Raw genomic sequence first — 24,916 nt, 5'->3', positions numbered from 1 at the left:
TACTTAGTTTTTAATGACAGTTCCTATTCCCTGTTATTCTATTATCCTAAAGAAGCGGTATTTTTGTAAGAGGAAACAACTTGGATACCGTGTGGCACGAAATTTTTGCGGGAGTATATTTTTGCGGATTGGCGATTTTTTGTGTTTTGCGGAAACTAATTTTTGCGATTAGGACAGATTGTTTTTTCTTGCTGGAATTAATTTTTGCGATTTTCAGAAAGTAACCAGTACCCAGCATTGACAATATTTTCGTTCTTATTGAGTACGTGCAATAAAAATACATTATTTTCAAACAATAAACCAATATTTCGTTGTATACAGTTTTATTACTTATGAAAGGGACAAGTTGTGATTGAACAGACACTTTTTCTTAGTAGCATATTTTTGTGTAGCGAATTTAAGTAAGAAAATAATTTCTCTGGAGTAAATTTTTGCGGGAAAAATGTTTGCGGTTATTTTTTATTTGCAGGAACTTATTTTTGCGGATCGCTGGAAAAATCGCAACTGCAAAAATTTCGTACCACACGGTATTAAATGAGCTTGATCACGAAACCAAGAACATATTATCATAAAGTGCAGCCATGTTATTTATTCCTCATATTTCTTGTTACACAGCTGTGTTACAAGATCGAGATCATACTATGGTAAATTTTTTATTATGCCATGACAGCGTTATTAAAAAAAATTTCAAATGTAAGGAGTTACTTTGACTCAATAGTTACCAGGGGAAGGAAATAGTTGGGGGATGCCACACTAAGTTACATGTACATGCATTGTTCTACATCTATAGTTTTAATTCACAACAGTTTCTCATACACATTAATTGGTTAGCGCTATAGTCACAGCATATTAGGTAAATAAATAAACTAGTAATAGTTGACGCTACAGCTGTCCCCAGTCTGTGTATTGTCGGTCAATAGTATTCTTGCTCCTTGTGTAGCTCTTTGAAATATACCGATTCATAATGAAGATGTTCACACATATTTCATACAATAGGTGAGATAAATACAGGAAATAAACGTTCCATGCACAGTTTCAGTTTCGATTTACACAGCTTTGATCAAAACATTCTCAGTTTTGAGAATAGTTTATTCTAAACCATAAGAAAAGATTTAATTAGAAGTTGAATTTTTCACTATTTCTATTTCACTTTTTACATTTAGCTTATTTTATGTGCCAGAAATTAAGTCTTCGAAATTAAAAGGATGTGTGATCAATTCATGCTCGCGCATTCTAGTCTTATTTTAAACTTTATAGCAGAAGGACATCTGTGAGCAGGGAATAAGTCAGCACAAAATTTGATGGTCCGAGAATTTCTGTAATCGTCCATCGTTCTGCTAGTGATAAGCTAGCCGTTGAATCATTCAGTCATCTTGCCTGTTTGCGGCTGAGTCTTATTCCGGTCAAAGAAAGAGAAAGAGTGTCTAGCAAGGTTTCCAATCAAAGATTTGTGAACTCGTGTCTGGCAAACTCACTTAGTGTTAAAATATACACTGTTCTACGCACTTTACAACTTCATCTACATTTAAAGAGTATCTTTTGGTCCATAACTTTAACAACTGCTCAACAGAATGTCACTGATAACGTGTAACACAAAAGAGTATCGAAGTATGACTGCACAATTTTAATTTAGATTTTGTGACATTAAAATCTACCTATTGTAAGCTGTTCCTTCAGGATTTTTTGTGTTTTACATCATCCTAACCATTTCGTACTTGCGGGCGCAAACAATAGAAACGTCATCATTATCTTCCGATTCCTCGCAGCCCCTGTTCAAGCAAATCAAGATTTTTTCTTTATTGACTGTATGACTGTATATTTCAACTGTAAGTACTTTCCTTAATATACGCGGGTTACTGGAGTGCCTCCTCAGGACTTCGCCTTCTGGGCAAAATCCCTGCAGGGGCAATAAATGAATAAATAAATATAAATTATACAATAATTATGTATGAATAACCCTGCTTAAATAGATACATCAGGAAAGAATCGCCTGCTATGACATACAACTAGGACTAACATAGGTTGAAATCAATCTCTGAGGTTGCACGCTTAAAGGCATTAAAGTAGTAACCTCGTTGTGAAGAGATTGACAGTTCTGTACAGTTGTAGTTCTTGTAAACCCGGGAGAAATGTTCCTTACTGCGGGAATTTTTATTTTTCACTTTTTGTTTGAACAAAAAATGCAAGTTGCTTTCTAAGAAAATAGATATAGCCTGTTGTACACAACTGTACATGTCATGGAGGTGGATAAACATTTTTTTGCTTTGAAATTAAAACTAGTCAATAGATGTCTGGCAATCAAATTGCACTGAGAGCACAGTGTATTTTAACGGCTTGATATGATGGAATTTAGTTCCAAGTTGTGTTCACTTTGAAGGTCAAACAGCAGTGTAGGATATAAAAACATACCACCGTAGGTCACTGAAATGAAGTTTAAGCTAGTTTAAGCTAGTTTAAGCTTGGCAAAATGGATAAGGAAAAGCTAAAAAAAGTGTTTTTGACTTGCTATATTGGATGTTTTTTCCATTATTAAATGCTGTTGGTTAGGTTTGCAAAGTTTTTAGTAGCATTTGGAAGTGCCGGATACAGAGGTTCAGCTGGTGCTCTTGCACCATTCGTGCTGTAGGCACAAACATTTAATATTTACTTTATCCCTTTATATTTTTTCATGAAACAGTTACTCTAGGGGCGTCCCAGGGCATGCTCTCCTGGGAAAGTTGTAAACTGTACTTGCATTTTCCTGCATCACTGGAGTGGAATTGGTTAACTGGGAAGGTCTTTTGAAAAAAAGCTCCCAAAAAAGGAAATAATTATTTGATTTGGCAATTATAATTATCAGTTTGCAGTTGCTTACTTTATAGTTGATTCCAAAACAAATTCCTGATGACAGATGCTCTACAGGTAGTAATTTAAATATCCAGTCCAGACTTTGTTGAATTGACATACCAGAAAAATCACTTTACTGAAGTTCTGTCAATGAAAATCTTGGTGATGCTTCCGGGCTGATCTCAGTCCTTGGATCTGATGAAGACAATCTCTAGAGAGAAACAATTTTCACACCTAAAAACTGATTATTTTGTTTGTGGAGTAGTGGATGTTGCATGTCAAACAACTAGACATTGCATCTGGCATCCGGCTTGAAATGAAACCTCTGGGTTTGTGGCATTGTTTTCTTTGTTTGGTGGAGAAAAGATTTTGGAGAATATATTCTTTCCATCACACAATGTCTGTGTGGAAAGGAATTTCCAGATTTGTATATCTTTGACCTGAGAAGTGCAGCTTTCAATTTTATACTTCTATTGGTCTGATTCCTCCCCAGTTTTATGATTTAGAGGAGCTCTTCAACACTGGAGGCCAAGTTCCAGACACATCTTATGTATTTATGGTGAGTACCAGTACTATTGTTTTATAGCTAGTGGCTATTCGAATGGAACCAGTACACTGACTTGTATTATTTTGCTCTTCATATGGGATTAAGTCTCCTTGTGAAATTTGTAAGGATTCTCTTGAAGTTTCTGCTCAACAAATGTTTATGAATTCAAAGTGTACGTCTCTTCAATTTTTAAGGAAAAAAAATTCTGTGGCAATTTTTCAAGAAAACAAGAATCGCCGAAAGGCGATTTTTAACTGGGCTGCAAAGGGGCTATTTTTTCTGAGGGGGTGGGGGGGGGGGGGCGGCTATACACACTTAGGCTACCATAAAACCTTGTCAACGACCATTGCATGTGACAGAATCTCATGTGAGACTGAAACATAAACTCATTCAGAAAAAAAAGAGACCATTTTTAAGTGGGGGCTGTATAATAACTTTTAAATTCCACCATTATGAATAAAAATAAACAAGTTAGCCATTAATTCTAAGCAGGAAACAATTTGCATTATTTTCACTCACCCTTCCCCCAATCCCTCTGTGCCCCCAAAATATAGCGTGACAGTATAACGTGACACTTTTGATGTAACCGAAAATTCCAAAAATTGTTGTTGTTCTACGAGCATGATTCCCTACGGCATACTGTAAAAATCCGAAAATAAGCCCCGGGGCTTATATTTTGCAAAGGCCCTTTTTGAGGGGCTTATATTCGGAGGGGCTTATCTACGGAGGGAAATTTGCATTTCAAAATCGATTGGGCCACCCTTATAGTTGGAAGTAAATTTACGGTTTTTGCTTTGTTTCACTTTGTATTTGAGGGCAATTTCCAAGTACAAGCCCCCCGGGGGGGCTTATATTTGGAGGGGCGATTTAAAGGAGGATTTTTTGCGTTACGAGTTTAGGGGGCTTATATTTGGAGGGGCTTATAAATGGGGGGCCTTATTTTCGGAGTTTTAGGGTAGCTGTACTACGGCTGTTGTAACCGGGAAGGGCTGGGGCAACTACGCGGTCAAAATGGTTCAGTTACGCATGGTATGGCAACGTCACAACACAGGTGGCCCAAGCGTAATATGGGCCACCTGTGGTGTAATATGAGAGTTTCTACGGGAAAAATAGAGTTTGAAGCTTGGATGAAATAAATGAAGTAAAAGCAATAAAAGTTATCAATAAAGTGTAAATATTGTTACCTGGAGTTGTTGTCTTTGTTTTGTTGCTTCGTTTATATCATTGGCCGAATGAAAACAAAGAAGCTGACCTTGCTGGGACATGGGTGCATAGAGATTTGTCTGAATGAAGTAATGTCACCCTTCCCCGGGGAGTTATTATTTAACGCTAGCGCCCAGTCACCACCGAGCAACAAAACGGTTGAAGTGTTACACTTTTCCTACTCACGGATAAATGGTGCCAATTTTTGAACTGTAGTTGATCTTTTCGATCGAGTTGTGCGACCCAAATGCAAGATATACCGGAATGGATCGCAGGAAGGTGATCTTAAGGTACCACTTTGTGGATTCGTGGCGTAAAATGTAAGTGTGTTTGTTTTTCCACGTGAAATTTGGAGTTGATTCGGAGCAGCTTTGAAGATCGATCAAGCGATTCTGTCCTACCTTGTCTCTTATTATTACACTGTCAGGTCAGGTGATGTAAAAGTACTCAAATCATGCTGAAACTTCGTAAAAACGAAGACAACGACTCCAGGTAAAAATATTTGCACTTTGTTGATAACTTTTATCGCTTTTACTTCATTTATTTCACCTAAGTTTCAAACTCTATTTTTCCCGTACAAACTCTCATATACGCTTAGGCTACCTGTGGTCACAACGGACACAAAATGTAAACAAACTCGGACGACAGGACTAGTTTCCTGTCTAGGTTTTGGTTGATTTCTCTTCAATGGTTTCGTTTGAAGAAATAACAGACCTTGCAGTGCTTTCTTATGGCATGAATTTTATAAATGACGCTGAATATTTCTGTTCTTATATAATTCGTATAGCTCAGAAAACCTTTATTTACCTGATTTGTATCCCGAGTTCGACCTTCAAAATTCCAACGAAGATGAATGTTTGACAGACTTGCGTTTCAAGACAGCTGACATCCCAAGGCTTGCACGGGCTTTACAAATCCCTGATGTTATAAGATGCTACCAAGGAACGATTGCGACGGGATTGAACATTTAGTCTAAATCTGTCGGGATTGAACTAATATAAATGTCACACAACTTTAATACATTTAAATGAGCGTTCGCTCGCTCTAGCGCCGGTAAATTATGAAAAATTTATTCTCAAAGCGAAACAAGTTGTTAAGAACATCCCTGGCAGATAAGTGAAAAGAGAAAAAATATTTATTTATTAGGTACTCGTGAAATTACATGTCTTGACAATCACTTATTGAAACTAAAATTTCTATAAGCTTAAAAAAGCTCCCTTGCAAGGCTGTCTGGTCTGCAGCCATGATTATAAGGTATCCAAATCCTTTGAGTTTTCGCTTAAATAACAAAGCAATAATACCTAAGGAATATCTAAGGATGACTAAGAACTTAGCTGTTGAAGTAGGCTTCTCAGAAAAGCGAAATAAGCTTTAAAATGGCAAAGAAATGACAGTTAATACTCAGGTAGTGAAGAGTACGGCAAAGACGGTAATTTGACGCAGCAGAAAACGAGGTTACAGCGGGAAAGCTGCACTGCAACTCACGTGGTGATGTTACCGGAAGTGATTTTGACCTTATATAGCCGTAGTAGCCCCTTGCGGTAGCGAATCTTAAAGTCCCTAATGCGACAGACTGAGCTGATTTACACTAGACAGAAGTATTGTATTGTATGAAAACCAGAAGTATACTAAAACAGATGGTTAACTGCTCATTGATCCCGCCTGATCCAGGGGCCTCACTGACTGCACTGAGGCTTTACTGCACCTGTCACAAACATGCGAACTCTTAAGTTCAAAAGCCACCTTCACAATTGTGTTTTTCCCTGCCATCATAATGGCAATCATAATTACAATCACAAGCAACGAACCTTGAAATAGAGAAACACACAAAACGGATTGAAATCCACAAATCGCAAACCATGACCTTTTGAACCCGTGAAGTAAAGTTTTGTTTCCTAAGAGGTCCATTAAGATGACTGACAGCAGTGAAACTTCAGAATTCGCATGTTTGTGAAAAGTGCAGTAAATAGACAATCCTAATTTGCAGTCTACAGTCTACATGAAAACGCACTATTTTTTCCACAAGATAAAAAATATGCTGTTTTAAGATTTTCCTGTTGGTATTTTTCTCTAACTTAAAGGAATAAAATCCTTTGCATTTTGTGACCTAAAAAAGTTTAAAGATTTCTTGCTCGCATGTTGCGTTCATCAGCACGCACTTCAAACAATGTAAATAGATGAAACGATCGATAACATTTTTTACCTGATACCGATGTGAGTTAAAAATTCGCTCCAGTTCTGTTTGTCTCACCCAAGACTAACTTTTCTTCATGGAAGATAACTATGCCGCTTTATAACTCGTCCGAAGTTTTTGTGCCATCTAAACAATATGGAAACACTATTCACAGTGACTCCTTGGATATTAAAAAGACTGAACGTGACGCACTATTATACCTTTGTTTACTTCTGATCACATCTTCAAGCGAAGTCTCTCTTTTCAAGCAATTTATCTCAATAGTTAAAACCCTATGGTTCATTTATATTAATGCTGTTTTCGCCCCTCACATTGACTGTGTTTGTTCGTATTCAAAAAAATAGGGAAAATAAAGGACATTATAAGTCATGTGTATTATGTTTCGAGATAAATGGATTATACGCTTTTTTAAGTTTCCATTTTGCAGTGACTTCAGTTTACATCTCCATAAAATGGTAGAAGAAATATCAAGAAACATCACAAGAGCTGAAAATTTTCAAAGGCATGTTTCTGAAACTCGCTAATACTGACATGAATATAGTATGCTTGCTGAATGGGCGAAAACACAGAATTGTGATCACAAGATCATGTACAAGTTTAATGATAGAAGCTTAGCAAGATACAGATACAAACAAAAGCAAACCCCCTGACACCTCCACGTGGGCTACACTTGTGTGCTCTACTCAGTCACCAAACCTTGTCAGGTCCTATTTTCCTCAAGTCGCTCTTTGTGAAGCTCCCGGATGGGATGTCCCAATGAAGCTTTGAACTTGTGTGCGAAATTCTCAGAATTCCTATTTTTGTTCGTGTCTTCTTTATCCTCAGTATCCGAAATTTAGACCTCCAAAGTGGCGTGTGTTGCGTTAAATAGAAGGAAATTTTTGAATGAAAAGCCAGTTTTCTAACATGGCAAAGTTGTCACATATTCATCTGGACCATCTGCTATTCGTGGACAACTGAGCTGTTTGCTTCACTGACTACGACAGCTTACAATCAAGTCTTCAGCCATAGTGTCATCAATTGGTGAAATACTTTGCTCATAAATTGTGCTTATTAATTGCTTACGTACTACATCGATCGATAATTCTCTCTTTGAGTTCAAGAAGCGGCCACGGCGTTCCAAACCTGACACTCACAGTCATCTTTTAGTGTGAACCTACCGTGAACAGTGTGTCAGTTTGTATGCAATGTGAGCATTTCTCTGAGTTTCCCAGCGCCAACATCATCAACTGACTTAAACTCGAACACTAAAAAAATTATAGAGTGACTCCTATGATCGAATCGCTTCGAACAATGCAAATAGCCTTCTTCAAGTTGGCAACGCCTTCTGGGTTTCTGGGGGGTGGGGGGCGGAGACGAGGTACAAAAAGTATCCGTGCAAGGGTTCGTGCAAGGTAAAATCCTATGAAACCATTTGTGAGAACATCATTTCTCGGTACCAGACCCTCGTGTCTTCCCTCCCCCGGGAGGCCATTTTTCTGCGCCGACCACCGAAAACCAAATTGATGACTGGGCCGCACAGGCAGCCCAGTAAAAAATTGAGTATGGCATGACCGTGATTCAAACCCGGGGCATAGGGACTGCAGATGATCACCTAAACCACTAAACTATAGAGTGTTCGCTGCTGAGTAATTGTTTGATTTCGATTTATTTTGCACCCAACCCTAACCCTAAAAAGAAGCTAACTGTTTCTCAGTGCTTAATCCTAATCAGTATGGTCAGTGCTTAACCCTAATAAGTATTTTCGTTGCTTAACCCTAATAAGTATTGTCAGTGCTCAACCCTAATCAATAATAGTCAGAATCCTGTCTGAATAGCAAATACAAGTCGGTGTATGGGTCCCGTATGAATAGCCACTAGGTATTTATATGTTAATAAAGTAAGAGGCAAAGTAGTACAGCGACAGTGTAATTCATCAATCTTTCTTTGCTATGTGTTTTAAATTTATTTACAGGGTGACTTTGTAGACAGAGGTTATTTCAGTTTGGAGACATTCACAAGATTACTAACATTAAAAGCCAAGTAAGAATTTTCAATCAAATTAAATTTTAACCTGTATACATGTCTTATTTAATACAGTATAATTTAGAGGCCAAGTGTGACATGTGTGAGTGATCATTGTTTCACCAAGGACTAAGAGATAAGACCTTTCTAAGATTATGGCAGATTCCATGGCCTCTGCCAGATGTAAATACCATTGTCTAAATTTGGTACATTTCATGATAAATAAGCTGACAATTGTGAGATTTTAGTTAGAATCTACAGCTTATTTATTGCGTTTTGAAAATGAACAGGATTATACATTTATCTGAAAAATGCAGATAGTCTTGATAGTTGCAACTATAAGGTAGCAGATTCATGTAGATGTTCTTATCGTTGAATTGGTGCACTGGGCATGAAATACACTGAAATCATATTGTAGGAAAACATTATTGGTAATTACATAGACTGGATGGTTTCAGTGGAAATGTTTGCCCTCATTTACATTGACACATGTACACTCAATGTTGTTTTTGCTTCAGATGGCCTGATCGTATCACACTTCTCAGGGGAAACCATGAAAGTAGACAGATTACCCAAGTTTATGGCTTCTATGGTATGCTATACTTACAGTCAACTCCATATGCCAGCTATTGGGAACTTTTAAAGAAGGGCATTGGCCTTATAGGGATTCTGAAAGAAAAGATAAAGGACTGACTAGAAGAACCCACACAACTGTTTGAAAAGAGTACGGGAGGTACCACAGACCTCAGTGGTGTGGCCAACCTATTCTGGGCTTAGCAATGAGTATCTCTGTTAAAAAAACATTAATCACACTCATCAAATAGTGGTGTAATGATTAATCGGATTCTTGATTAATCACGATTATGACCATTCGGTTCAATTCACAATTCTTTGCTTCCATGTTTCGATTTTAGTTCAATTTTTTTTCACCTTTTCCAGGGTGCCCTCAGTGAGTTATTATATTCTCAAATAAGAATCCAGAACTCTTTAATGTGCGTTTTTGATTGACGAGCAAAGACAATAGCAGTTCGTTCGCATTTTGTGTTGCGGGGTAAAAATGCTGTCCTTCAACCTCCCCTTGAGAATTTCCAAATAAGGCAAACCATGTACGACACGCTCTTTGTCAGGTTCTCAAACATGGCAACGAACCTAGCGACTGTGAATCCTCCTGTGCCTGTTGCCATTCTCATATTGAGGGTTTACGGTTTCATGTTGTTTACATTGTATGTTATGTTATAAGAACTAAGAAACATTTACATAATCAAATTGAATCGCATCGCAAAAAATCAATCAATTTCCAGCGAAATTTGCCCAGAAAATTTCCATGAAATCTGCCGTTTTTCACCCATTGTTTTTTGGCGAAGTTAGCCCCAAAAATTCCCACGAATATGTCTCTGAAAATCCCGGCAATTTTGTCTTTTTTCGCAACCTATCAGATTAATCAGAAGCCCTGTAGTATGGTGCAACCCATCAGATTTGATTGTTTGAAAAAATTGCGGACAGAGGTCGGTATAAATTTGCAGGTAAACTGGCTTTGTTTATGCAATTTGGCACATTTTTTATGATGAAAGCAAAGCAAGATAGGATGAAATGTTTGTTTTAACTTTACTTATTTAATTTAATTCAAAATCATAGAGAAACCTGGTCGCCAAAGTGGCGACTAAGCCAGAATTTTTAGTCGCCAAGGAGAAAATGTTAGTTGCATTGGCGATAGTATCAGTCGCAATTTTGAGCCCTGAAACAGTGTATGTGAATAGAATATGCATCAATACTTGAAAGTACCCAGCACTGCCAAATTTGCCTCTGTCTGCTCTAAGATAACATTTGTTCAATAATGAAAAAAGTGCGCATAATCTGAATATTTTTTGGTAATAAGGTGCAGCATTATTTTTTCAAAGAAATTTTGATTGATTGCTCTAAATCTGTTGTCATTTTGGAATTTGAGTACATGTATCTTCACATAAAAAAATTATAGATTCTTAAAGCTCTAGCTTGTTTTCATCTTTATCTTTGTTGTCAGTCCTAAGTATTTCTTCATCTTGTTAAGCTGAAAACTATTAATTAGACCAAATTGCAGAGTATCCAAAACAAATCAATATAAAATTGACTGTTTGAGCAGTGCTGTTGTACAATGTATGCTGGATAACCAGGTAAATTATTTCAGAGCATTTGAGCATAATATGTAAATAAATACTCCTTTCTCTCATTGTTCTGCACTTTTCCTCAGTTTTAACTGTTGCAAGTTGTTCTGCACTGTTGCAGAAAGCAACATAATGTGGTATGAAAAGGAGAAGAGCTGTTTAATAACTGGCGTTTTGATAGTAAAGGGCTTAATGATTGAATAAGTAAAATAACCTTCACATTGGTGCATTGTGCAAGCAAAAAGATCTGTTGACCACCGTTCCTGTATACTGCAACTGAAAGGTTCTTGTTGAAAAGTTTGGAGTGTTTGAAATTTGTAGGGCACGTAGTGCCCAGTGAAGTGGTCTATCTCACTTTCACACTCATGTATGGGGGCATCATTACTCATTCCTTTATTACTTGTAAACTGCACCTTAACCCCCAAGCAGCATTGTAAATCATCCCTGAAAAGCCCTGAGGAGAGTGGATAATATGATATTTACATTTACATTTACAGTGTGGTAACAGAAACTCATAAGGGGTTGAAACGTGTAACTCTCATATGTTTGCTTTGTCCAATGCTTGTGATAATTCATTTTCAAAAGTACCATATTTGGAACGAGAAGAAGAGATAACTGATCAATCAAACTTCGTCAACAACGTGACGTAATTTTACTTCAGGTTCCCGCGCGCACTTAAAAAAATGGCCGACCAACAAATGGGGGAAAAACTCCCAAAAGCCGAGAAAGCTTTCAAAGGTTGAAACCAGGAATCGTACCGAAACACTGAGCAGAAAGATATTATTGCCTTACCACCCGGGCCAAACGTAATATTATGAAACCCATTGACGTCTTCGCAACTTCCTGAAGTTGTCACTTCCAAAAACGATGCCTCGTTGACCCCCTGCACAGTAAACTTATACTGCAAATAGGTTTTTAAAATTCTTATATTAAAAGTCTAGAATAAACAGTAAACAATATTTTCGAATAAAATTCAATAGCTGCGTATCGAAGAGTGTCCAAAACCTGAACCTGACATCTTCGCAAAAGGAGATGCGTGTAATGAATGTGAGAAGCATTTAAGCTTAAATTTGGCTTGGATGTTGTAGTCACGATCGTGTTTTGAGCTAATTTTATGAATGAACAAACTCAAAACAATAGACAGAGAAGCCGTTTCTTGAAAATTTTTATTCAAAATCCAAAACGTTAATTCTTTAAAGCAACTCGGAAAACACTATCTGGATCGTGGATCTGTTCACGCAAGTGAAATTGGCTGAGCACATGGCAAAATTCAACACAAAATCCATCTCAAATCGGGGCACATTTTGTAATTTTTCTTTAGCGCCGAAGAGAAAAATTTATAAAACGTCTATGAAACATTTAAAAATACATAAATTCCGTTTCAAAAACTAATTGTCTAGGCCATAGAGTGCAAAATGTACCTCAAAATTCAGCAAAAACGTCACTGCCTTGGTTGCATTTTAAAACAGACCATGCGCTGCGTCGTGAAGAAAACAAGGTTGAATTCCTCAAAGGACGATTTCTTGATGAAAAGCTTCCCTTCCTCCACAAAAAGAAAGCTGAGCATTCTTTTTAACTTTCTCTTTCCATTTTTTGTCTTTTAACAGTGTATTTTTAACCCTGAAATGCAGAACTCTTGTCTTAAAACACCTGCATGGTGATCACGTGGCAGCCATTTCGTTGAAAATGGATATCTGTCACTGAGGTTTCTAAATATGGTAAAAGTGAATATTCACGAGCATTGAACGCGAGTTACATGTTTTAACCCCTTATGAGTTTCTGGTGGTAACCAAGTGTACTTTTTATAGCAAATCTGTCAAATTTGGGCAGAGGTACTGCATTGTGAAATATCGACACCAATTAGAAGCAGAGAAACATATTGATTGACTGATAAAGGTTATTATTACAGTGTAGTGACGATATTTAGTTTTAACATGATGTAGTTATTGATTATTTCTTTTACATAATTTTTTGTATGTTGTTATTTTACAGATGAATGCCAATCAAAGTATGGGAATGCAAACGCTTGGAGATATTGCTGTAAGGTGTTTGACCTTCTAACTGTTGCAGCTGTAAGTGTTCCAGTCGAATTCATTTTAAAATATCTCCCCTGAATAATGTTATCTTACACTGCGTATTGCTCTGCTCCATTTTTTCTCAGATTTTTTAAGCATCTCAGCAAAGATATCCACATCCACAAAATGGTGTCAGCCTTGAGAAGTTTAACATGATGAATACAACGTGTTTGAGTGGTCATTTTCCTTTTATAGGAAGGGTTAGGTTTCTTCATCAGAGCAAATCTGCACTATTTGCCCTGATGAAGGGTTAACATGTTATCTTCTCAATTCCCCTACAGTTGCCGATTTGCCTTATCAACTGTTTTGATAAAACTAAATTCGTAATATAATTTTTCTTTTACGTGTAGGTCATTGACGGGCAGATTCTGTGTGTTCATGGTGGTTTATCACCAGACATCAGAACCCTTGATCAGGTGAACAGATATCATTTTACATGTATATGTATATTTATAGCAAACATAGTCATACATTTCATTGTCACCTTTTTAGGCAAGAAAAAATAATTATATATATATTAAACTCATCAACAATAGATGAGCTTGGGGAAGGTGCCTGGAAAGATGGTGGGGCCTCGAGCACCGGAGCCGAGCGCGTAGGGTAACCATGACAACCCTGTGAGCGGCAACCACCAGGCACCGTCACACTGACAGAAGACAGTGGAACCATGATACTTACCACATACTTACCGGAAAAGGGGGAGGGGAGGGCGGGGAGTAAAGCCGCCAAGCACCGTCGAAAAGGCAGAAGTGCACGCGCAAATGAGTTGACCTCAAAACCCGAGCTGTAAAACCACGCGACCCCCTGCAGATCCCCCACCACTGCGCATGACCGAGACAAAGGAAACCCCAGACCAGCATTGTTTCGCGTTTAACTTAGCTTAAATTACATTTAACCACATTTAAACTCATCAACAATAGATGAGCTTGGGGAAGGTGCCTGGAAAGATGGTGGGGCCTCGAGCACCGGAGCCGAGCGCGTAGGGTAACCATGACAACCCTGTGAGCGGCAACCACCAGACCTCGCGCTCCAAGCGGAGTGCTTGGGGAGCGAAGGGCCCGCGAGCAGGGTGGGAGAGGGACCGAGACCCCCCAAAAAACTCTCCAAGCACCAACCCCAAAGCCTGCCGCTGACAAGAAAACAGAAAGGAGCATACATACCCAGTGATGACGCGCAAAACCTGCAACCCGCAACAACAGGCTGTCCTCCGTCCCACTGTCAGGGCTGAACTCCCTGACCGGAATCCCATTATGAGTGCAAAGCCCCTACTTGCCCCCAGTGCTTACTGGCCACAGCATAACGAAACCGCGCGGAGAAGTCAAATAACATCGGAGACAACTGTGCTAAGCACAAACCAGCATAGGTAGAGATACAACGGTGCCCTAATTTGTCCCCAGAAGACTGAGTGAAAGTAAAAGCTGACGGGTTCTATGATGAGCAACCTGAAACACCTGCAGTCAATTTTTTCGAGAGTTGCGATAACGTCTCCGCAGGAGTACGAATGTAAGACAAATAGGCGGTGCTGGTCCACCGCCCCAAAGCCTGAATTTGATGATCTGGGATGCCATTACGAGCTGCGACAGTAGCTGCCCCAATCCGAAAACTGTGGCTAGAGAAGTTGCCTTGGATGTTAGCCGAAGGCAAGATGCGACGTAACCAAGCCGTCAACAGAGATCGAGACAACGGGCGACCGTCCTGAAACAAAAATAAGGGGCCTGGTCTGTCGCCCCTTAAAGTCAAGTACGCCAACAGCGATTGGACGGCGCACAGCGGAAACGAGCCACGGCCTATGTGCACGAAACACCCCTTCCGGAAGGGGTCAGTTTTGGATGCCTTTATCCTAATGCGAAGGCATGAGGGCAATGAACTAGCGTCCACAGCGATATCGGCCACACCCAGATGGATGGAAGGGGAGTAACTGGCCAAATTGGGGACGGTGAATTCCGCAGAGCGAAGAAAGCCAAAGTACGCCAGGCAACAGGCTGCCCAAAACATGCAATGATCTGCCATCGTGATGTCCAATGCTTTGAAGATAACAGCCATGATCTCATCTGTGATTGGAAGCCGTTGAGAAGAAGAATCGCCCTGAGTTCGCTTAATTCCTCGAAGCACCCGCTGCAACCTTAAACAGTTGACAAGAGGATCCGAAAAGCCCTGGTCGACGTGCAAGGAGCGCACGGCAGAGAGATACACCTTGATGGTGGAGTATTGCACAGTATTGGCCAAGAACGTTGCGAACAGGCATAGCGTCCACTCGTCAACCGGGCAAGGGGAACCGGAGGGATGAATCTTACCAAGCTGAGTACAAAAGTCATAAAACTTTTTCTGACCTGAAGCGTACGAGTTGCGTGTAGAGGATGCCAGCCCATGCACCAGAAGAGTGTGGCACCGAGCCTCTAAGGTGGAGATATCAAAAAATCCCATAGCTGATGAGGAATTGGAGCTGGGAGTGGTAAGGCCTCGGGCGCCAGACGCCGGAACTCCTGCCAACGAAAGCGGGAAAGAGCATCAGCAATCGAGTTATGAATGCCAGGCAGGTGTATAGCTGTAAAGGTAAAATTATGGCGAGCCGCAGCGGAAAGTAAGTGGCGCAGCAGCTGCATAATGCATGGGACCTTTGATGTCCTGGACGTGAGAATGTGCACCACTGCCTCGTTGTCCGAGCGGAACAAAACATGGCATCGGTACCATTGCGGACCCCAGACGTGAGAAGCAACCACCACAGGGAATAGTTCTTTGTACGCGATTGATTGATCGTACTGGGAGGGGGCCCACGCTCCGCTGAACCACTCATTTTTGAAGTAAGCGCCAAATCCCAAGGAGCCAGCAGCATCTGACGTGACCTCCACATCTGTGGAAGCAGACAAACCCGGGAAAAGCCAAAAGCTCACCCCATGCCACGACGTGAGAAAATCAGACCACCACTGGATATCCTTGCGGAACTCCACGCTCAAACGAATAGGATGCTCGCGCGAGCGAAAGCAACAAAGGAGGTCGATCATGCGGCGTAGAAAAGTACGACCAGGCCACACAACTTTGGCGGCGTGGTGAAGGTGGCCGATCAGCGACTCGAGTTGACGTCTGGTACACCACCGCCTGTTCCGCCACGACTGAATCAACTCCTGAAGGGCGGCTAACTTGTCTTCTGGAAGACGAGCCGATTGCTGCACTGAATCTAGCTCAATTCCCAACACGGTCAAACAAGTGAGCGGGCCAACGCACTTGCCAGGGTGGAGGGGAAGGCCAAGTGACCGACAAACTGCCAGGGATGTTTGCAAATTATTAGCGCACTGGTTCGAACAAGCCGGGCCTGCAGTGAGGAAATCATCGAGATAGTGCATAAGGTCGGCCACATTGTACCTATTAATAATGATCCATTCCACCATGTCTGCTATCGAGTTAAAAATATAGGGAGCCGAGCGGAGCCCAAAGGGAAGAGCTAAGTCAACAAAGAATTGGCCCCGCCATTTCATCCCTAACAGGTACCGATCCTCGGGATGCACTGCAACGTTGCGATAAGCGGCCTCGACATCGAACTTTGCCATCATGGCCCCACGACCGTGCTTGGCCACCATGCGGATAATCTGGTCGAGTTTGATGTAATGCATAGAGAATGCGTCAGCGCTGATACCGTCATTTACGCTGTACCCACCCGGGGATGATAAGTCAACAATAAGCCGCCATTTGCCAGGTTGGCCTTTTTTGGGGATTACCCCGAAACTGCTTATTTGTAAATTCCGAAGGGGAATCGAGGGAAAGGGGCCTGCCACCCGGCATCTGGAAACCTCGTGGGCCAAATAATCGTCAATAACTTTCGGGTTCTGGAATGCCGAGGATTTGTTCCGTTTGGCAGATTTAAGTGTACGAGTAGATTGGAATCCCAGGCGAAACCCGTGCGTGAGGCCTTGCAAAACAAAGGCGACTGCTTGCTGATCTGGGTGCCCAGCCAGGTCCAACGTGAATTGTGCCACATTCAGGGGAGAAACCACCGACACTGGATGGAAAATAGGACCCCCTGATGATAAAATCGCAAAGAAAAGAAACACTTGCAAAATGATGAAAACCCAACCATAGCATTTTATTATCTAACATCCAAGACTGGTACAAATGCAAACAAGAGAGCCTAGCAACGAAGCAGGTGAGCTAAAGGCATGATACCCTGACCCCTGCTAAACGGGGTGTAGGGGCAATATAGCCGCACACGAACTGTCAAAAATAACAAAATAGCCTCAAAAGAGACCACATTACGATAACTAATCAACTAAGGCGAAGTGCCACACTAACAAAAACGATAAACAACAAGATCATGAATGTTCACGTGGGAATGAGCGAAGCAACAACACGAGGCGGCACAGCTAAACCGTCAGGACAACTGCAGACTGTACGCACGAATGGCTGCGAAACCCGGCAACTAATGAATCCCTCACGTACGGCGAGCTTTGGCACCGGAGGAAGATCCTGGAGAACTTCCGCGACGTTTGCGTTCTTCACGGCTGTCCCGGCTGGAGCGATTGGGGCACGTCGTCGCACGATGGGAGCCAGAACATAAATTGCAGCGATGGGCATAGCGACACTACGCGAAGGGTGCTGTACAGCGCCCCTTGTTCCACGAAATGCAAACGACATTAGAAGACGAAGATCCTGGTGGCTCAGGGTACTCATTAGATTGAGCCAGTGTAGAGTCACGGACGGACGAACCAGCAGCATGGAAATTAAATAATTGCACGTTCATCGACGACCAATCCGTCAAGCGAATGGCGGCGGCATGCTCACGGAATGCTCGGTCGTACGCGAGCCACACTTTGCCCGAGAAATGACGGAATGTGCGGAGGATGAGCAGCTGGTACTGCAATAAGTCCTTCCATCGATGCGGGAAGTGGGTGACCAAAATCATAGCAAAGATGGAAAAGGCTTCCATCCAGGACGTGATGTCCTCGATCTTCCGGCGCTGTTGCTTCGGTTGGGACGTGAGAACAAGGCGCCCGTCGAACAGCACTTGCGGCTCGGTTTCCTTCTGCAGCAAGTTCACGGCCAGTAAATCGCTCAAGTCAACGTACTTGCCCGCCACGATTTGAGCGACCAGCTTCGCCGGCACGGGCGAGAAACCGGGACCAACAACGAACGGCTGGTCCAACAACGAAGCCGATGGACCGACAGAACGGGCGGCGAGATCGCGAATCGCCCCGCTCTGCGAGGAGCAAACGTTCGAGGCGCTAGGAGCGAAAGATGACATGGATGGAAGCGAAAACGTGGACACAAAGGATGGCACAACAAATGATTGGCTTGGCCTACCTTGTACGGGATGTCCGCCGAATCCTGTCCCCGCGGCCAACAGGCTTGATGCAGAATCGGTGAGCGACGGCAAAGCAGCGGGAACGCCTCCCGAACAAGGCGGTGTTGTAGTAATGGCGCTCGCTGCGGACAAACCCGGCTGAGATGTAGTCGAGGCAGTTCCCGAAGATTCCCGCTCGGCTGCGAGAACAGCTTGCACGGTCTGCGTGATCAACGCAACCATTTCTGGCGAAACTCCCGCGATCGCCGGCCCGGCCGGTGGAAGAGACGCTTGAGAAACTTGCGACGAGGGAGGCGAGACGTTTTGACCAGCCGACGAAGACACGTTTGAAACCGAAGCCTCTTCTCCAGATGGAACAGGCAGTAACACCGGAGCGGTTTGCAGGCTATTAGTCGTACCCCGCGAACCCATCGTCAAAAAGGCAAATAAGAGTAAAGCCGCCAAGCACCGTCGAAAAGGCAGAAGTGCACGCGCAAATGAGTTGACCTCAAAACCCGAGCTGTAAAACCACGCGACCCCCTGCAGATCCCCCACCACTGCGCATGACCGAGACAAAGGAAACCCCAGACCAGCATTGTTTCGCGTTTAACTTAGCTTAAATTACATTTAACCACATTATATTTATTATATAGACACGAGTGTTTTACTGGAAGATATGCCACTTGTAAAATTCATAAAAACTACATCCGGGACCCAAATGGTTTATTTTCCATAATCTCACACGTGAGTTTGTCGATAACATAATTTTGGTAATTTTCCTTCGAAATTTGTAGGTGTCTTGCGTCTTTTGAATTTTACTCGCACATTTTCCAAAGTGTTGCTTATATTTTGTCATTGTAGAGCCCTATTCAGCTCATTGTTACTTCTCCAGATTATTATAACCAATGTCTTATATTGCTGTACTGTAAATCTGAGCCGTCACAATTACTTTTTGGCGAATAAAAATCTGTTATTTTATAGATGTCTTTTTGTCTATATAATAAAAAGAACATTACACAGCAGCTTGAAGTTATGAATTTTATTTTCTCATTGCAAAAACAATATTTTACTCACTCGCTGTGCTCGTTTGTAAAATATTGTTTTGCCACTCGAAAATAAAATTCATATCTTTGCACCACCGTGTAACATCCTCTATATATACATATGTAAACCAGCACTTCACTAAAAGAATTTCATGTATAATTTAAAGGCCATGACCCAGGTTCAAATACTGTTTTGGATTTTTTTCTTTATTGAACACTTTTTGACTGATCTCAAGGCTGTGCTCTAAGAAGAATTGAAAGAAGCCCAATTCCTTGAACCTGTGAAATCCAAGGTGCCCAACATATAAGTTCAATGAAAAAACTAAGATTCCCTACATTGTAGTTGCCCAAGGGCAAAAGTGAGGTACCAGGGGCCAATGGGCACCAGCAGAGCACAGCCCTGGAATTTTTAACTTACCATACAATAATATTACAGGTAATTTATGTGTGTACCGGTATATGTCGTGTCAGTTTTGTTTTTAGTATTACTGAGAAGTAGAGTATAGTGTTGTGACAAAGTTACAGTTATTTTTTTCACTGAGAGTGGTACAATGTTGTTTGTAACCTTTTCTTATGTTTTCCTTCAGATTCGAACAATAGATCGTAATATGGAAATTCCTCACAAGGGAGCTTTTTGTGATATCCTTTTATACACAACCACATGTTCAACTGTTAAAGGGACACAGTCAGCTGATGCACATGCTTGTTAGATACAATTTCTTAGCTGATTAATGTGCATATCACGAGACACATGCGTGAAACAGAATATGAGATGCGCAATTTTTGGAATATGTAAACAGACCTTGTGGAGTTGAATTAGTAATTAACAAGTCAAAATTGTAATTACAGACCCTAAGTCATATCAGAGCACTCATTTTCTATACACCATTGAATTGCATCCGGAGGTCGCTTTAAAAAGAGTACTCCCTTGTATAAGCCATACAGGTATATGCCACCCCAAAGGGTGACATATTTTGGTCTGAAATAGGGCGGGATTTGGAGAACTGGGCGGCACACCCCACCAAGAATTCCCAGGAGTACATCCTCGCCCCCTGACTATTTTTCCAAATCTTTGTTTATGGCGACACAGTTTATGCTCAAACTTGGGAGGTATAGACCATAAAAAACTTTAGTGAGCCACCTTAAAACTTTTCTGGGGGAGCATGCCTCCAGACCACCCCCCCCCCCCCAACCCCCCAGAGGGCAAGGTATGGAGGACCTTGCAATTCCTACTCTGAAAAGTTGTGAAAACACTGGTCCCCCCACCTTCAAGTAACATAGACCCTAAAGAAAACATCAGTTTCCTTATTTGAAGGACACTTATGCCTAGGTATTGTCCTTAACATTTGGCACATCTTGTGTGGTCTGACCCCGAGGATGTGGATACTTGGGCCATCAGCCCCAGGGGAGCAGGATGGCTGTTTGGTGCAAAAGTTACAAATGAGGTAAAAGATAAGATGTGCAGTGTTCACCCATAATATAACAACTAGCAAACAATATATGACATGGTGTGAGTCATGACTGCATTTTGAGTTGGTCATTGCTTAAAAAATGAAATCTTGTTTCTATGTACCTACTCATTTTTTTTGTCTCTTTGTTATCTTTTATTTAAAAAAACACTTGTTTCTGACAGTTTGAAAAGAAGCTCACTTTTTTAGTGCTTATAAAAGTACACTGTATCCTTATTTTCTCAACCTTTATCAACATGACAAGTATGAAAGTTGCCCTTAAGACAAGTTAAAAGAACATTGGTAAATTGGAAACTGCTCTTTCACACCAAAATGCTTTACAGGTAGTTGTTTCTTTTATTGAAAGTACTCATAAAAATTATGAGTACTTTTAGTAAAAAGTGTGGTTTGCAGTGCACATGCATGAAATATGCCTATTATCAGAGATAAGGGAGAGACATTTTCTTTCAGACTTCCTGTAACTTTGACTGTTCTTACCTTTCATTTTTGGTAGAGAAGGGCTAAAGAAGTGGCTATTCACTTTGTAATCCTTGTTTTCTTTTCACAGTTTGTCCATATCAACAACTTGAAGTTGATCTGCCGTGCCCACCAGCTGGTCCATGAAGGGTACAAATACATGTTTGATGAGACGCTGGTGACTGTTTGGTCTGCTCCTAATTATTGTTACCGTTGTGGAAATATTGCTTCTATATTAGCATTCTCAGATGCGGATACCCGTGAACCCAAGCTATTTAAAGCAGTACCTGACTGCGACAGGGTGATACCACCCAGAACAACCACGCCTTACTTTTTGTAAATTGCTGTACATATAAATTGACTGGTTGGAGTAGAATATTTTACAAGAGTATCTACGCAGTCGAACCTCTAATAAGTTAGTAAAGGACGCCTGAAGGAGAAGGAAAGATTGAGTGGATCCTGCCCCTCAGTTGTTCAAAAGGTGGATAACGCTGTCCAGCGAGTAAATCACTGTTCACTGGATAATGCTATTGTTTTCCCTAATACTTATCGTTGGATAGTGATTTGTCCGGTGGATAGCCCTATCCAACTTTTGAACAACTGGGGCCTGGTCTGGAACCCTTATGTTAAAGGTTCCAAGTGAAGGACATCAGTGATACAGAGGACTGTTCTGATGTACAGTGTATAGTTCTATATTGATGTCATTTCTGCGGTTAGCATCCAGGTAGTTTGATTTTGAAATGGCTGGTTTTGAACGGTTTTCTGGAATGACAGATGTCGGTCAGTGGACCTCCAGGCGTTGTTCTAGTCTCTACTATACTCAGTTTGTGCGTATACAGTCGTTTTGCATACCTTTTTGGTACGCCAGACAACGTTTGGATATTAAGGTTGGCCAAACTGAAAACGGCTTAAAACGCTATTTTGTTAAACACCGTCTAATCTCTGTTTTAGTGGCCAGCCCTAGGAGTCAAATCATGTCTAAGGGCGTTTCCAAAAGTCAGAACTGGCCGGCTAGACCGGGTCATTTTGAAAATAAAACGTTAGTCTTTTCTTGAAATTTTTAGCGGAGCTCTCGCGCGCGAAGCGCGCCAGCGGAGCACCATGGGTAAGAAAATGAAGTAATCTACCCATCCGAGAAAATTCGGTAATCACGTGACCGTACACCGCCCGCTCGAGAGACCGTCCGTCCGCACCACAGGCATATCAGTGTAAAATAACTCAATCAAGAGATATGGCAACCCAAATGCAACTCGAGGTTATTTTGGCGGGAAATCGCATAGCCACCGGCGTCTTGTAAAGCAGACACAACAAAAGAGTCAATAGAGACGAAAACGGAAGGCGGAAATTGTTTCTGTATCCGTGTTGTCTAAAGTATTAAGCTTAGATAAATTGTCATGTCCACAAATTTGGAATATAGAGCAAGAGAGAGAAAAAGAGAAAGTGGGCGACAGACCAGCGAAGCTCAACGACGACAGGGATTTAGAACGAGAGATAAAAAAACAAAGGAGACATTTTTTTTGGTTGGAAGAACAACATGAAAATTTTGTGGCGGCGGCGACAAAATGAGAAATGCTAGCGGCCACCAATGCAAGGTGAAAATGAGCGGCAGTGAAAAAAAGTGAACGGGAGCACGTACGACATTTCCTTTATAAAACGTGTAACTAAGAAGTTTCACGATGTAGGCGTGCAAAACAACGGCAAAGAAATGTACAAAAAAAGTGTGCTGACCAATTAGTGTGCTACACGTGTAAAGTTGCCTTTGCTAATTAGACCTAATGTTGTTTTTCACCGTTTTCAGGCGTTGCATGCCGTCGCCGCTTAGCATTACACGATTTTATATTTTGTTTGAACATATTATAAATATTATCGAGAGCTTCGCTTTTAGCCCTGGCTAAATCTTTATATTACTAAAACGCATCACCGCCCGGCGTGCATACCTTGTAGAAACAAACTGATCTGGCTGGATAGTCTATTAGATTAATAGTGGAATTCTTCCGACAACGTTACTTGTCTTGCCGGCTATTTCTGATAAGCTCTATAAGCGTTTTTTGGAAATACTATTATCACACTTATTTGATTCATCAGCGTAAATGTTATGTAGTTTTATTAATTTGTTGTCTTCCTCGCGTAATCTGGAATCACACCACATGTCTATTGAAATTACAGACTTCTACGTTATTGTAATTAAAAGTATCGTATATTTGTTTTCTTCTTAACCTGGCTATTTTTCATCAGGGACGGGCTGTTCAAAGCTGGGTTAAGATACACGAGGGTTTTTGTGTAGTTTTTTTTTATCCATAACTTGATGATTGGAGTCTATAAAAAAGAATAGAGAGAATTATTCGAAACTGAAACTGGGATTACAATTTAACCCCGGGTTAGCGCTAATCGGCCATTGAACACTGAACTGGGCCCAAGGAAAATAGTTGGAGATTATAATAAATGCTCTTTTTATCTTGTTCACGCGAAGGAATTTTAGTTTTATTCTTTCATCTTTTTTTTGAAGGTTTCTTCTTTACGGCGTAATGTTCAGATTCCAAAATGAAACACATAAAACTGAAGTTGCTAAGAAAATTATGAAGTAGTAGCAAGGTGATGAAGATATTTTCCGACTCCACTTCCCTATAAAAATCGCAAGAAAGAAACACCTCTTAACATATTTCATACGCAACCAGGGTCTGTGCAAATAGCGGAGAAAATTCACTCGCTCGCTGACTCCAATTTTGCTCGTGAATGATATGAAATGACAGAAAGTTACAAAGTTTGTCTGCGACAGAAGTGCTCTCCTTCAATTTGGAGGCTCTTGAAAGTGATTGGTCTCCGTAGATTATGTCAGCGGTGCCTTCCAAAGGTAGAAAGAAACCGCGTTTTGCAGTCTACTCTGAATCTATCTAGCTTCGAAAAAATCGTTGAATTCATTCCCTGAAATGATGGTATCAGGGCATGGGTTTTAAAAAACAACTTCTTCTTTATTTTGGGCGGATAGAATTATCTGATGCTCCGCGCCGAGGTTCAACCCCTCCACCCCGGCTCAAAAAAAAAAAGTAGGAAAGGTATGGGTATATCTGTCGTGTACCTTTCATTTTTACTCTTCGTACCTTCCTTCAGTTTCTTGAAAAGGCAACTTTTGAGGGTTTCCGCATTTAGGTATTGGTGATTATGCGGCATCGATCAATTCCAACTGCGTCCAGCCTCCCCCCGGATACTACGGGGCATTTGCCCGCCTTTTTCAGTCCCGGGGGTGGAGTATTAGCAAATTTTGCGCTGCCCGGAGGTCGGGCATTTGCCAACCCCGGGGCAGCCCCCGAGCTTTTGACACGCACGTGGTTTCCTATCCGAATATGACTCTTTATATAACTCTATACAGAGGATTTTACTAGAAACCAAGCAGATTGGCTCATCTGTCAAGGACGGGTAAAAATTGTAGGCATATTATCGATTTTACGCACTGCATTTCTTCATTATGTCAAGCCAGGAGTACTTAGCGAAATCGGGAGCTATAGACGTGAATCAACGTTTTTTCGGTTATTGAATCAATATTTGAAGAACATTCTTCATATTTATAAAACTATTCCAGAAAATATCTATTCGGAAGACGATTTGAGATCTAGAGTTTTCGGAACATTTGTTGTAAACTTTCTTGCTTGCCTGCCTCTCCTAGGATTTTCGAACGTCTGAAAAACGGC

General features: G+C 41.2%; 2 protein-coding genes and 1 pseudogene across 2 annotated transcripts in view; 1 reads left to right on the top strand and 2 right to left on the bottom strand.

Moving 5' to 3' along the window:
* LOC140932988 (serine/threonine-protein phosphatase 6 catalytic subunit) overlaps positions 1 to 23,446 on the top strand; it is a 23,745-nt gene extending 299 nt beyond the window's left edge. The window contains exons 3-10 of the mRNA XM_073382495.1: positions 3,320 to 3,385; positions 8,725 to 8,792; positions 9,293 to 9,366; positions 12,908 to 12,987; positions 13,341 to 13,406; positions 19,893 to 19,944; positions 20,659 to 20,750; positions 21,322 to 23,446. Coding sequence (XP_073238596.1) covers positions 3,320 to 3,385; positions 8,725 to 8,792; positions 9,293 to 9,366; positions 12,908 to 12,987; positions 13,341 to 13,406; positions 19,893 to 19,944; positions 20,659 to 20,750; positions 21,322 to 21,570 — 747 coding nt within the window. The 3' untranslated portion in view covers positions 21,571 to 23,446. The remainder of the gene's footprint in view (positions 1 to 3,319; positions 3,386 to 8,724; positions 8,793 to 9,292; positions 9,367 to 12,907; positions 12,988 to 13,340; positions 13,407 to 19,892; positions 19,945 to 20,658; positions 20,751 to 21,321) is intronic.
* LOC140932986 (uncharacterized) lies at positions 14,304 to 16,989 on the bottom strand. The gene is made up of 2 exons (XM_073382492.1): positions 15,678 to 16,989; positions 14,304 to 15,474 (listed from the first exon to the last, which is right to left on the bottom strand). The coding sequence occupies exons 1-2, from the start codon at positions 16,596 to 16,598 to the stop codon at positions 14,419 to 14,421; spliced, it is 1,977 nt and encodes a 658-aa protein (XP_073238593.1). The 5' UTR covers positions 16,599 to 16,989; the 3' UTR covers positions 14,304 to 14,418.
* LOC140932882 (uncharacterized) lies at positions 17,414 to 18,696 on the bottom strand (annotated as a pseudogene).
* Positions 23,447 to 24,916: the final 1,470 nt, after the last annotated feature.

The sequence above is a fragment of the Porites lutea genome, chromosome 4 (genome assembly GCF_958299795.1).
Source record: "Porites lutea chromosome 4, jaPorLute2.1, whole genome shotgun sequence".
Lineage (NCBI taxonomy): Eukaryota > Metazoa > Cnidaria > Anthozoa > Scleractinia > Poritidae > Porites > Porites lutea.
Note: the sequence above shows the minus strand (reverse complement) of the source record. Positions and strands in the feature narration are given on the sequence as shown.